Below are 13037 nucleotides of genomic sequence, written 5' to 3'. Positions count from 1 at the left end.
GATAAAATGGCTTAGGCTTAAATTAGAATTAGGCCCCTAGTGCTTTCCTCTGTGTGAAGATAAAGATCTTACAATAGAGTGAAAATTGCCCTTTATATTTCAGAGGTATATTTCCACTTTATTATTTTTTTTCTTGCTTATTAGGTTGGTGTGAGAATAGGCCATTTATCCATTATCCCCCGCTAAGACATATATAATAACAACAATTAATAATTAAAGTACACAGCACCTTATTGACGTGCAGAACATTCTTTCTTTGTGTCCTTATGTCATTCGCATGCATGCAGTGTGTATGTTAAACTTGGAAGTAGGAGGGTAAAGGAGTGAGAATGTTACCTTGACTTTTTTTTTTTTTTTTTTTTTTTTTAACATTACCGATCTTGAAAATGTGCAAAATTACCATGGGATGTTTCCTGTGCTGGTGCTATGCTCAAGCTAAATGAATGCCGCAGCCACATGTACCTCTGCCATGGCCCTGGAGCATCCAGAGATTTAAATATGCTCTCAGCCAGGATGTTTTAAGATGCCTGCCCTCATGCCTTCGGTGGAGGTTACCATTGTCTGCAGCATGATCACGGCTACAGCGTGGAGCTGATTTCCCGGCCGTGCCCATGGCACTGGGGCACAGCCGAGGCGGTTCGCTGTGCTGGAGCTCGGGGCTGCTGCTCCGAGTCTCTGTGTCTGGGAATGACATTGAAGCTCGGCTGGATGAGGATTACCCAGTGGTAAAGTGTGTGTGCAGGGAAATACGATCTGTATGCATTAAGTGCTTTTGATTGTCAGCAAAAGTATCTGCACAGATACTGGGGGAAGGAAGCACGTTGCCCTTTCTCTGTTACTGGAGATGAGAGTGAATGTCATTACTTGCCAGTGTGGTGATCCCACTGTCTATTAAGCTGATTTTTCCTTTTAATGGATCCTACTTGAGTCGCATTACAACCCGGCTGGATTGTAGAGGAATTGTGTTGTCCTAACACTCAAATGGTGTGTGCCCACCGACCTGGTTGGCATGAGAGAAACTGGGGAGGAGGAGGGAGAAGACAGCGGGAAAGGCATCACAGCAAGCACGGGGCTTTGTGCTTCATCAAAGCCTCTGAGCTTCACCAATCACTGATGCTCCCTTTAAGTTCTTTTTTTTTTTTTTTTTTTTTTTTTTTGACTCATCTAGGTAAAAGAGGCTTGTTTGAAAGAGTTTAAAGCCACTAATTTAAAAATATCCTCCTACCAAGGCTCTGATTTCTTATGTACATAATTATGAGCACTAAAGTAGGGCCACCGAAATGAAAGGGACAGTTGATTAGCATGATCAGAATTACTTACAGCCTTCAATATTTTCTCTATTCGGGGCCTAAGTGCAGACCTAGCATATATCAGAAGTCACTAAAGTGTCACTGCTACTATACTGAAAATTGCGTATGTTTTGCCTTTATTAGGCCATTAGCACACTGTGGTTAGCTTAGCATTGACCCACCATTCACCTGCAGCTGTATCTGTGCATTCTGCTACCAGAATGTGCTGATTTTCTTGCAGAAACCAGCCTTTCCCTGACGCATCCCCAAGCTCCCCAGACTTCTCTTTCACCTGTGCCTCAGCTTTTCCACGCAGGTGACGGTGGCAGGAGTCATCCTCTCCCTGCTAAGCCCTCTGTCTTGGCAGGCAAGCAGGCACGCTGATGGTCAGTGAGCTGGGGATGGTTGAAACAGCTTAAATTCATTGCTCTTGCCCCATATTGGAGGTGCTTAGGTAATTTTTATAGCCTGAGGGTGCGTCTTCTTTCAGAGCATGTATTTTCCAGAGCGTAAGGAGAGCATACTGTTCTCCCCGTGGGAATGCCTCCCTTCTGAAGTGATGCTTCTCAGTGGGTTGTGTGTGGTTTGTGGTTGTTCAGAAGTGGGTAAGTTCCTAAGAGCGGGAGGTGCTATTCTGACCTTATTTTCCAAACCCTGTTTTCTGCTGTGAAAGCCATCCGTAATGGCAGAGTGTTTCCAGGCTGCTTTGTTTCTTCCCCTCTCAGGCTGCCTAGCTCCTTGCCACCTGGCTCTGCGTGCACTGGAGGCTCCTTGTATTTAGGAAAGATTGCTTAGGCTTCTGGTATCAGTTCCCATACCTTTGGCTAGATATTCTTATTTTTATCTCGGAATATTCTTAAAGCAGATTGTGTTTAACTTCTTTCTGTAATGCTAATTACATCTGAGTATCCATCATTTCAGAGGCTAATTTTGGGATCTAGATAAAATAGACTCATAATTGAGCTACTTTAATTTCACTCTAAACAATAGCACAGAGGGTGAAATAAGGCACTATATAGCCTTGGCTGAACCCCAAATCTCAGCCCCATTTTAAGTTCCAAGGGGTGTTGCTGGCCCAGGTTGGGTGCCTGCACGATGGGCACGGGTGGCTGGAGGTGGGCAGGGGGACAGGAGGGGAATGCCCTTCATTCATTGCTATCAGGACAAAGCCCAGTAACAGCCTCTTTTCTTTTTCTGTTTCCAGCAGTCCTATGCACCAGCTCCCCACCCCATGGCTCCTCCCAGCCCCAGCACAAACAGCAGCAACAACAGCAGCAACAACAGCAGCGGAGAGCAGTTGAGTAAAACCAACCTGTACATTCGAGGCCTTCCACCCGGCACCACTGACCAGGACCTTATCAAGCTGTGCCAGCCGTAAGTGCAGTTAAAATACTCGGTGTCTTTGGGCAAGAAAATGTTAAAGCTGGCCTTTCATTAACACTTGAGTTTATCCACAAAAAAAAGAACACTGATGCGCTTGAAGGTTAACCATTATTCCTCGTGTTTGAACAGATAATGAATGCCTGTTGAAAACCTTTTGGTAATGAGTTTTAAGGGACGGAGAGATGATGAGGACCTTCACATTAACTTCTAGTTATCTGGTTTCTTTCCTACGGTTAACAAAAAAAAAAAAAAAAAATTTGCATGGCAAGAAAACCTCCCTAATGACAGATTTTATAGTTACAATAATCTGTGAATCATAACCTCGTGCACAACAAAACATGGGTGTTCCCACCTCAGTCATTTATCACATCTTTCAGTTGCTGTGTCACACATTGCTGGGCTCAGAGATTGAGAAGTATGAAAACTGTGGAAGGTGTCCTTGTAGCAAACATCTCATTACCTGCAGTTCCACTGAGAACTGATGATGTAGAAAGTAGCACCTTCTACTTTTCTGTTATCTCTAGAGTCATGTTTACAGTTTCTACTGATAAATATCAATTTTGTTGTGTTTTAACACTGTTAAAACTGGAAAGGAAGTAGGAAGGAGCTCTTTGCTCCTCATGCATCATCAACAGAGCTGTTTCCAAAAAGATTGCAGCTGGCTAACCCTTCTCACTTGACCTATTAGTGGGCACTAAGGGTAGATATGAGGACCTGACTGGACTTCCAATGTCTCGATTATTATTGGTGATGTGGGAGGGGGATAATCCAGATTGAGATTCCAAGCAGAGATCACCTGGGTAGAATTTCGGGTAATGTTTTTTTGTGTTAAAAATAAAAATGTTGAGAAATTTAAAGAAATAAAAATCCACCCACTCTTTGATACATAACTGCAGTGCTTTTGTCATACAATAGTCTCTTCCTAAAAACAACAACATCTCTGATATTTTTTCATTGCACATCAGCATTTCAAATAGGGATCAAAAATGGATGTTGGTAACAGTCTGTGGCTCATCTACTGACCTGAACCCAAACTGCTGTTGTTTTCAAGTTTGGCATAGGAGTAAATATGTAATGGGATGTTACATTTATGTCATTCTGCACTTCCTGTTATTCACCAGAAGTGCTGAAGGACCTCCCAAAATATACCTTATGCATACCTGACCGAGCAGGAGTGGAAGCAGAAGTCTTGTTGAAGTGATATATGAACTTTAAGAAAATGATGTTAGCTTGGGACTCTTCCCTGTGACTTTCTGTTGCTGAAGTCAGTACAGCTTGAAGTGGTTCACTGTTCACAGCAGCATAGCATGCTGGTGATTTTTCATATTGGATGCAAGTGGAATTGTTAGTATACCTGCCTGACATTTGTACGAACCATATCCATTGACACTTCCCACTTGTGACAGTCACAGATAATCCCAGTTCAAGGGCCAGATCCTCAGCAGGTATAAATTGACTGTAGCTCTGCTGACATTCGGAAAGCTATTTTGCTAGACATCGTCTTGCAGCCTGACCCTTTCCAAGTTCAGACAAATGCTTTCAGCTGAGCAGCTGATCAGGAATGAACTAACTATTCCTACAGGAGCCTCATGGCAGCAGCGCTTAGTGCTGCAGTCATGGTGTGAGGCATAAGATGGCTGTGGGTTACTTGAATGCAGCTCAGAGAGAGTGTCCCTACCCCTTTGTCCTCGTATGGGAAATGCACATCAACTGAGAGTTTCCTTTTGGCAAATTCCTTTGGCAATTTTTAATGTGCTCCACTAAACTTAATCTGGTCTGTGATTAGAGGGCTTTGTCTTGCTATCATGGAGTTCCTGTGTGAACAGATGCTCTTTAAGAAAAATGCTGACATTTATTTTGCTGATTTTCTATCCTTTGGCTGAGTGGAAGTGAGGAGAAACCAGATAGTTGTTCTTTTTTTTTTTTTTTTTTTTTTTTCTTAAGAGTGCTAAAGGTATTTAGCAAAGCAAAAGGGAAAGATGACATAGGAAAACTTAAATATATGAAAACAGAAGAATTTGTCATGACAGCATGTAGATTCTTAATAGTTTGCAAGACATTTTCTTTACCTTTACAGATGGTTACATAGTAGAGATGAATTAATGTCTAGATCCCATTGTTCTTAACTGTTTTCAAAACATGCATTATGTGTAACAGCAATCTGCTGCTACATGAGCAAGACGTACATTTGTGTCTTTAGAAACGGTTGTCTTTTATACACATTTTCTCTTAGCTTATAAAACTGGGGTCTCACCACGCAAATGAAAGATAATACATACACTAAAGACTTAGTGTATTAAGTATTCACAAAACAGCAGAAGGTGCTAGCTTGTGGGCTTCCTGCATAGAAGTAATAGTGTAATTTGTTACAGGATATGAGGTAAAAATTTGGATTCCGTAAACCACCGTATTATTTGCAGTACAGGGTTTTTGGAGAGCTGCCTTGAAGGAAGGTATTCACCAAAGCTAGTTTATGGACACTGGTTCCCCTAGGCTAGCTGCCAGTGCCTAAAGTGAGCTCTTCTGAACCCATTTCCTCTGCTCCAGCATGAGACAAGGCTGCCAGCAGTACAACTGTCACTTGCAGTGTCTGACATTTGGCAGGTCTGAGGAATGATGTTCTAAAAACACAATATTTCTCTCTCAGAAGTACAGGGAATGCTGAAAATGCTTGTGGCTATGTGTATTTATCATAGCACATCCCATTTCCAGGTTTATTCCAGCAAGAAGGCCACCCTCTATGTGACGCCTAACATTGTATTATTTTTTTTTTTCAATTTAATTGCTTTTTGCCAGGTTATGGAAGAGAAACACTTTCGTTGGACTTTTTTTTTTTTTTTTTTTTAAACTGAGGGGCTGTCTTGGTGAATCCTGCCTGCTTTTCTGTATTTGTGCTGTGTGTTTTTAGGTGGTACATATTGCACGTTAAACAGAAAACAGCAGACTGGAGTGCCATTGATGCTTGAAGTGCAGAGTCCATTACACATGGTGTCAGACATTTCTGACAAATGTTCCGACACTATCAAACCTTTTATCAATTTAAGAGTAACCTTGTCACGGTAATCTGTCAAACTGTTCATATAACTAAAAGAAAACAAGTCATCATAGGCTGTACAGTAACTGAGTAAATAAAAAAAAAATGCTACTGGAAATTTTCTTTCTGTGTGTGGTTGAGATCCTTGGTATCTGGTTTAACATGTGTCCAGCAAAGTTGCATCAAATTCTCTTTTGCGGTAGACAGCTGCTAGGTTTTACTGTACCTTTTGGGACTTTATACAATGATGCTGTCAAAGGTTATGTTGAAAAAGTGTGAATAGGACTATTTAGCAAACAAGAATATGGTATTCTTTAGATACGTATGTTTTTCCTGGGTTTTCATAAAAGCGAGTAAAGAGACTTCCAAAAATGAACCATGGCCTCTCTTAACCTTTCTTGATGTTTGTTTATTATTATTTTTAAAGAGGCTTCACACCCATCTGTGAGCATATTGATCATCAGAACTTGTTAATCTAAAAATTTGATTTTAAATATTCCATCAAAATAATTTTAGATTTATCACTGGCATTTATTACTCTGAGGTGCAGTTACTGCTGTTGTAATAGTACGATCCATTCTGGTCAAAATATGCTCGTCATCAAAAGGAAATATAACCAAACTTAACATGCAAAATTGTACATTATAGAGAGAAATATATCTCTGTACAAGCAAAGTATTTTTTTTTTTTTTGAAATATTCATAATCTGTCACTCATATTTTCATGCATGGTATTGTATTTGATCCAGAAGAGTTCCAAAACTCTCTTAAAAACATACACAGATGGCTTAGTCCCTCGTTGGTGTACTGGACACATCACATTCTTATTAAATATGTCCCAGTGGAGGTAGACTGAAAGAAAACTCACACACAAATTAAACATTTAAGCTTTATTACTTCGAAACATTTTTCTTTTCAAAAACTTGCAGTTTCCCTCTAAGGATTTTGGTCTTTCTGTCTGTCTTTTCTCACATGTGTGCACTGAAGAAGACAGTCCCCAAACTCTTTAAATAGATAAAATAATTTTTGGAAAACAGAAAGGGAATTTGAGAAAAGAGATTAAAAGTACCTTTTTGTGTGTCATGTGTCCTGTTTCCCCCCACCCCGGACTAACACAAAATTCTGAAAAGTTGGCTTAAAAAACAACATTTGACTAAAAGAAAACAATAATAAATGAGCAACAACAACAACCTTGTGCAGTGCACTATTAAGACATTGGAATGTATTGAAAAAATAATCCCTGTCAGTATTGAGTAAGTCATGAATTTTTCATGCCCAGTCTATAGTCTTAAAGAAAGCTATTTAAAACTTCTGAAGCCTGATAGTTTCAGCTTACTTATGTTTTTATCCTGATTGAATCCTCCCTGCTTGCACCAATAACATACCTTCAGGAATCTTCTATTTCCATCTGCTTTATTGCTCTTGGTTGGGTTAGCTATCTCGTCGTCCTTCACCAAGACTGGACTTCTTTGTGATCCAGGGTAAAATAAAAGGACTTGATTAAATCGACAGTGGGAAAAATAGCCATACCTAAAGAGCAGCAAGTCTGCATGCTGGTCAAGCTGTCTTTTGTGGATGATAAACCAGAATTTCAGAGATATATGGTATTCTAGATATGGGAAATCTATACCAAATTGTGATTGCCATGAGTGTTTCTTTTCTCTGAATAGTTTCTAGATCCATATCTTGTACAGATTACCCAAGATGTGTTTTTGTTCTTGGTTTGTTGTTGTATTTATTTATTTATTTCTGTATTTATGGCTGAAGGTGTCATGATTTGTCTCCTTGGCAAGTCATCGAGTGTGAGACTTTAGCCTTTCATCCCATGCAGAACGTCCTTGTTGTTGTCCCTGTGGAACCTCTGAATAAATATTCCGACCGCTGCTGTTTGGATTCTGCTAAAGGGCTAGCCCCAAGGATAATGTAACTGTGGTTATTAATTGAAAATACACACATTACTTAAATGCTGGACTATTTTTGAAATGAACTCTGTGCATTCCTTTTGCCCCCACAGAAAACTGCTGAGTGTGTTGAGGTTTCAGTGGGGTTCAAGGTGCCTTTCAGGACAGGGTCTCCTGTTAATAGCTGCAACAAGTACAACATTTTCAGTTAGAGTGAGCTTTATGGCAAACTCATGAAGGCCAGTTTTGCCGTGTGCTAAGGCAGGAAGAGTTTGAAACTCCTGGCCATTCTTTTCTTATTTTCCTTTTGTGAAAATAAGTTTGTTTTATATGAGAACTGATGACAAGAAGGTGCGGGGAGAGAGCTTCCTCCCTTTCTTTTTTTCTGCATTAGTATGTTAATTAGAAATTATTTCTGTGAATTATATACATTTTAACCTAAGTAAAATCTCCATAACAAGTTCAAAACCAAAAAGATCAAAAAAAATTCTTAAAGTAAGCCCTGTGTTCTGCAAGGAATTTTTACCCAGTGTAAATAGGTGCTCTTATCTTGGCCCTGGTGAAGACAAAGCACATACTGTCTGTGATGTGTAGCAGTACAGTGATTTTTTTTAATTAAAAATGAATAATAATAATAATAAAAATGCATAATCCACATCTCTCCTATAATTAGCATCACTTGACACTCTGCAATACTTCAGAGACTGAAAGGGTATGAGGGTGAGAGCGCTCACTCAGTGGGATTAGCTTGTATAGGAACCATGGGGCATCATATAGGTTAGTTCCTGCTTATACCATAGTGGATATTTTGGGTCAGTATATCCTGGTAATATGAAAACTGTGAATGGCTTTGAGAGAGCTGTGAAAGTCTGTTGAAGAGATCAATGTTCACGGGAAGCAAAGAAATGCCCATACTTCAAGGGGAGGAAAAAACAAACAGGCAATCAACAACAAGAAGAAATCATAAATAGATTTGCTTTGTTTTTCCAAGTGAAATCAGGACAGGAAGGCCTTGGGAAAGGTGTACCACTGGACCAAATAGAGCAAAGGTGCCCTGTTCGGCTAAATACGGTGACTCAAAGCAATGAGGGAACTACATGGGTTTGTTCCTCTCACTTTAATGTGTCTGTTCAGATCAGGCTGAAACACACTGATGGGCCTGCTTGGGGATATCTGTATTATTCACAGGTTCTTTCACTTTGTATCAGGGACTTCCTGAAAGAAGAATAAGATGGGGAGGAAAGAGAAGAAAAAATGAATTTGGGGTTAATTTTAGGTCAGCAACCTAAAAGGATGCCTAAAGTAGACACAGAAGAAGAGAAGGAACATGACTCCGTAGATGTGATTTGTTATTTGTAGCACTGAAAACATCTTCATAGTAATGGTCCTTGCTAATGCTGCTAGAAACACTTAGGGGTTGCTCCCTGTCTCCAAAAGGGTATGCTTCGGTGAACTTGAATTACACCGGAGTTGTTTTGCAGTTTTGTACTCAGTTATACAGACAGTACCTCTTTGCGGGGTGTAAATATGGGCGTGGATGTGCACGGGTGTTTTTCTACTTCACCTGTTATTGAAAAAAATGTTTGTATATTCATTCCCCATTACAATAATCTCCAAATGTCTTCTATTTAAAAACAAACATTAAAGTTGCCCCAGTAAGCAGCGAGCCGATCCTTTTCTTACCTATCCTCTTTCATCAGGGAAAACAAAACCCTAGGTCAGCAAATGCCCACAGCAGCACAGAGAGCTCCATCTGGGATGTGAACGTTCGCATTGTCAGGAAGAAAGGCAGGAAAATAATCTGCGTAAAGTAATAAATGAGCACCTGCACTCTTCCCTGTTTTGAATGTGCCCGTCTTTTCACTGGAGTGTGACAGAGTGTCAGTGAGAGTTTCTCATCTCCTTTCAAGCTGGATGAGCCTGATTTAATGGAAGATAGGGGAGGAGGCAGCATTCTCAGACACTGCTGCTGAAAACATTTCTTCTGATGAATTTTAATTAAAGTCCTTGGGAAAAAAACACACGCGCACACAAAAACAGAGGGTTCATAACAGGAATATTGAGTCTTCTGTGTAGCTGTGTGAAGGGCATGGCTGTAACAGCCACTTGTTTTGCTTACTGTGCAGGAGGGGTGTTGAGATAGAAAGAGGGCAAACACACTTAATGAGCTGCTTCTGACCTGTTCTGAGATTGTGTGTTCCCAGTCTTTCCTTATCCTCCTCCTTTCAACATTTCTCTAGCATATTTTGTGTGCAGCCAGTCAACCATGGCATCACCACTGGGTCCATCTGTGGGGCTTTCTTCGCCTCATTGCTGTAAGCGTTTAAGAACCTGAAAACACTCATAACTTGTAAAGTATCCAAAGGACAGATAGGCTCTGTCTGTCAGACAAGTGTCTGGTTTTGTAATGTGGGTCTTGCTCTGTTGAAGAGCCATCATGATTGTGAGACTATAGAGTCTGAATTTTCCAGTCCCTCCCAAGGCAGTTTGTAAAACTTAGATGCTCAGTTTCTGCTTTCCAGTGAAGAGGTTCCTTCGATGCACTAATGATTTGGCAGAGGTTGTGGGTGTTTGAACTGTCTGGGACAGTTTGATGCGTATGGAGCCAACTACATGGAAGAGCCTTGAACTCCTCCTTCTTTTTTTTTTTTTTTTTTTTTTTTTTAATTTCATCCCCCTTTACCTCTCCCTTTGCATCATTTTCTTTCTTGAGAGTGATCCCCCTCTAAAAAGGGATATTTCTGTTTATTTACCACCCTGTTGTCCTTTGTGTGGTTTTGTCTTTTATGGGAATTGTGGCAAGGAAAGTTTTGGTTGTATTTGGCTCTTCTGTTTTGAAGCTCACCCTGCCCTCTTTTAGATTTGTTTGCATTTTTGGTGTTAGCTGTCCTAAATTCTTCAGTGTCTACTTCAGTGGGTCTTTCCGAGCTGTTGTCTTTAGAGAATTGATAGCAGCAGTGGGAGGGCAGAAATGATGGCTGTACAAATGCATGGAGTGTGGAGAAGGAAGCTCTCCAAGTGGGGTGTTGTTTATCCTCCTTAGGAGTCACTGACTTTTAGAGGATGATGGAGACACCGTTCATGTTCTGACACATGTGCAGCAGAAATGTTTTTGTAGCCTTTCTCTAGAAGGTACGCTGCAGATGAGGTTCCTATCTCTTTGAGAAATATGTTGTCCTAAAGCTGTGCTGTAGGGAAACAATACCAGCAACGCTTAATAACCCCCCTGTTCCCTCCCTAAACAGGAATAACCTGGGCACTGCTTCCAGCTAATGGCAGGAATCTTAGGATGTGGCTGTAATTTCTATACAAGCGGAAGTGGCAGGCCAGCTTTGATGGCAAAGCTATTGAATATTATCAGCACTAAAACAAAAATGTCATTGTGTTCAGCTGCTAGCCTTTCCCATACCATTCCAAACAAGCATCGACAAGAGCTCTGTGCTATGTAGCATGCAATGTTCTTCATTCCAAGTATTTGGTAACTTCCCAGAATTATTTGTGTGACAAGCGCTGCCGCTAGATTTATATGAAAAGCTAAAAAGTCTTTGATTTTTTTCAAAAGATGTTCACTAGAGAGGGAATTTCTTAGAATTTTTGCAACTGCGTCAGAGGTTTTCTGTCTGCCTCGTTATAAAACGGAGACCGGAAAGATGGAATGTTTTCAGCTTAATTTTTAAAAGATGTTGATCTCACTGAAAAGGTTTTCTCTTTGGCCGTGTATTTTCTGTGTCCCCGTCACGAGCTGCAGGGAAAGCGGAGACCTCTGGATTCTGCTTCTGGTTCTCCTGGATTATGTGAAAAGCATCTGGTGGCAACCTCAAATAAAATAAAGAAGGTAACAGCCACGTGACAATTTAGGTAATTCAGGTTCTATTCAGAAAAAAAAGCTTTCTGCCAAGAGATACCCAGTGTCACATGAGCTTTGTGGAAGCACAGCAGTCTGTTCAAAGAGCAGTTATTGCAAGATCAGAGCCATGTTATTGTTTCAGTGTCATACAGGTAATAAGTGCAGCATTTATGGCTATTACTGCCTGGTGATCACACTCAAAAAAAAGAAAAAGGTGTGGGGGGGAACAGACATGCTTTCCTTACTTCATCTTTTCAGTTCAGCATTTCCATGTACTCCTGGGATTATAATCCAATTATGAAACTTCAATTATTTTCTCTAATTCACTGATTCAAAATGAACATTAACTTTTTGGCTTCTTTATAGTAGGCACCTAGTAATTAAAAGGGATAAAATAATTCATGGATTCATACAATTTAGGATCCAGAAGAGGCCAAGGGATAATCTAGCATTATTTTCTGCTTGATTCAGGTCCTTAAATATCTCTCACTTGCTATCAGACTGAATATAGTAATTTATTTATGCTAAGAATATCTTCCAGAAAAGCACCCCTCTGCATCTGAAGATAGGAAAACAATAGCAAAACTACCTCTAAGGCTAACAGTTTGTTGCTTTGCCTAACCATGATCCCCATTGAGAATTTCTGACCAATTTACAAATCGACTTTCTAGGGTAGATTTTCACCTGTTGGTTCCTGGAGTAATCAGATCAAAGACCTTTTAGATTCTCTCCCTCTCCTCACATTTTCTTCCCAGATGTACTTATGCACTATAATCAAGTCACTTTTCAGATTTCTTTCTTTTATAATCAAAATAGATGGAAGTGTTTAAGCCTGTGATTACGCGATAGTTTTCCCCAGCCTTTGGATAATTTCATCAAGGACTACTGATGACATCGCGGGGTCATTTAAATGTTTTTAAAAATAATTATTTGAGGTTAGAAATCACTTCCAAATTTATAGAGATTAGTATTATGTGTAGTTTATGTAGTTGTATCTGTTTGTGTATCTTTAAGTGGAGGAAATGCAATATCTGTGTTCCTGAACAGGACAAGTGATATTCACAGGCTGGCATAGTGTTGGAGCAGGACTGTAATGAGGAGAATGTGGAGACTGTGGCGCCCTGGTACCAAAGCTGTGTCAGAACCAGAAGCTTTTCTCTCCACCTCTGAGGTTTTGATTACCTTTGGCCATAAATCAGATGTCTGTCCATCCTCAGCTTTGCGTAACAAAAAGCTATCCAGTGAGAAAACTCCAGCACCCTTGGAGTTTCATTTTAAAAAGCTAGAAATTTGGATCCAAGCCATACCTATTTTAATTTTTTTTTAGAATTTAATTTCTCTACAGATCTTTAATGTTCCTTGTCCCCTCCCCTTTACTTAAATCAACATGAAATTTAGAATTGTCAGTTAAATAGAGTACAGTTATGATGTTTTTAATTACCCCATGATAACTTAGCACAAATATTTTAGTATACAGTTTATTAAGTGCTGTATGAACTGCATGACAAATGAATTCCTATCACATATATAATCATACAGCCAGTTCAAGGAAGCTTGAAGGATTCATATGGGGCAATCTTCTAA

General features: G+C 40.0%; 1 protein-coding gene across 17 annotated transcripts in view; it reads left to right on the top strand.

The window, feature by feature from the left end:
- The window catches only part of RBMS3 (RNA binding motif single stranded interacting protein 3), a 695185-nt gene that overhangs the window by 346276 nt on the left and 335872 nt on the right, over positions 1-13037 (top strand). For 15 of the 17 annotated variants that reach the window (XM_038175453.2, XM_038175454.2, XM_038175452.2 and 12 more), the window contains one exon: positions 2494-2663. In XM_038175453.2, coding sequence (XP_038031381.1) covers positions 2494-2663 — 170 coding nt within the window. The remainder of the gene's footprint in view (positions 1-2493; positions 2664-13037) is intronic. The other 2 variants (XM_038175455.2, XM_038175465.2) reach the window with 1 other exon arrangement.

This window comes from Anas platyrhynchos, chromosome 2 (assembly GCF_047663525.1).
Source record: "Anas platyrhynchos isolate ZD024472 breed Pekin duck chromosome 2, IASCAAS_PekinDuck_T2T, whole genome shotgun sequence".
Taxonomy (NCBI): Eukaryota; Metazoa; Chordata; class Aves; order Anseriformes; family Anatidae; genus Anas; species Anas platyrhynchos.
Note: the sequence above shows the minus strand (reverse complement) of the source record. Positions and strands in the feature narration are given on the sequence as shown.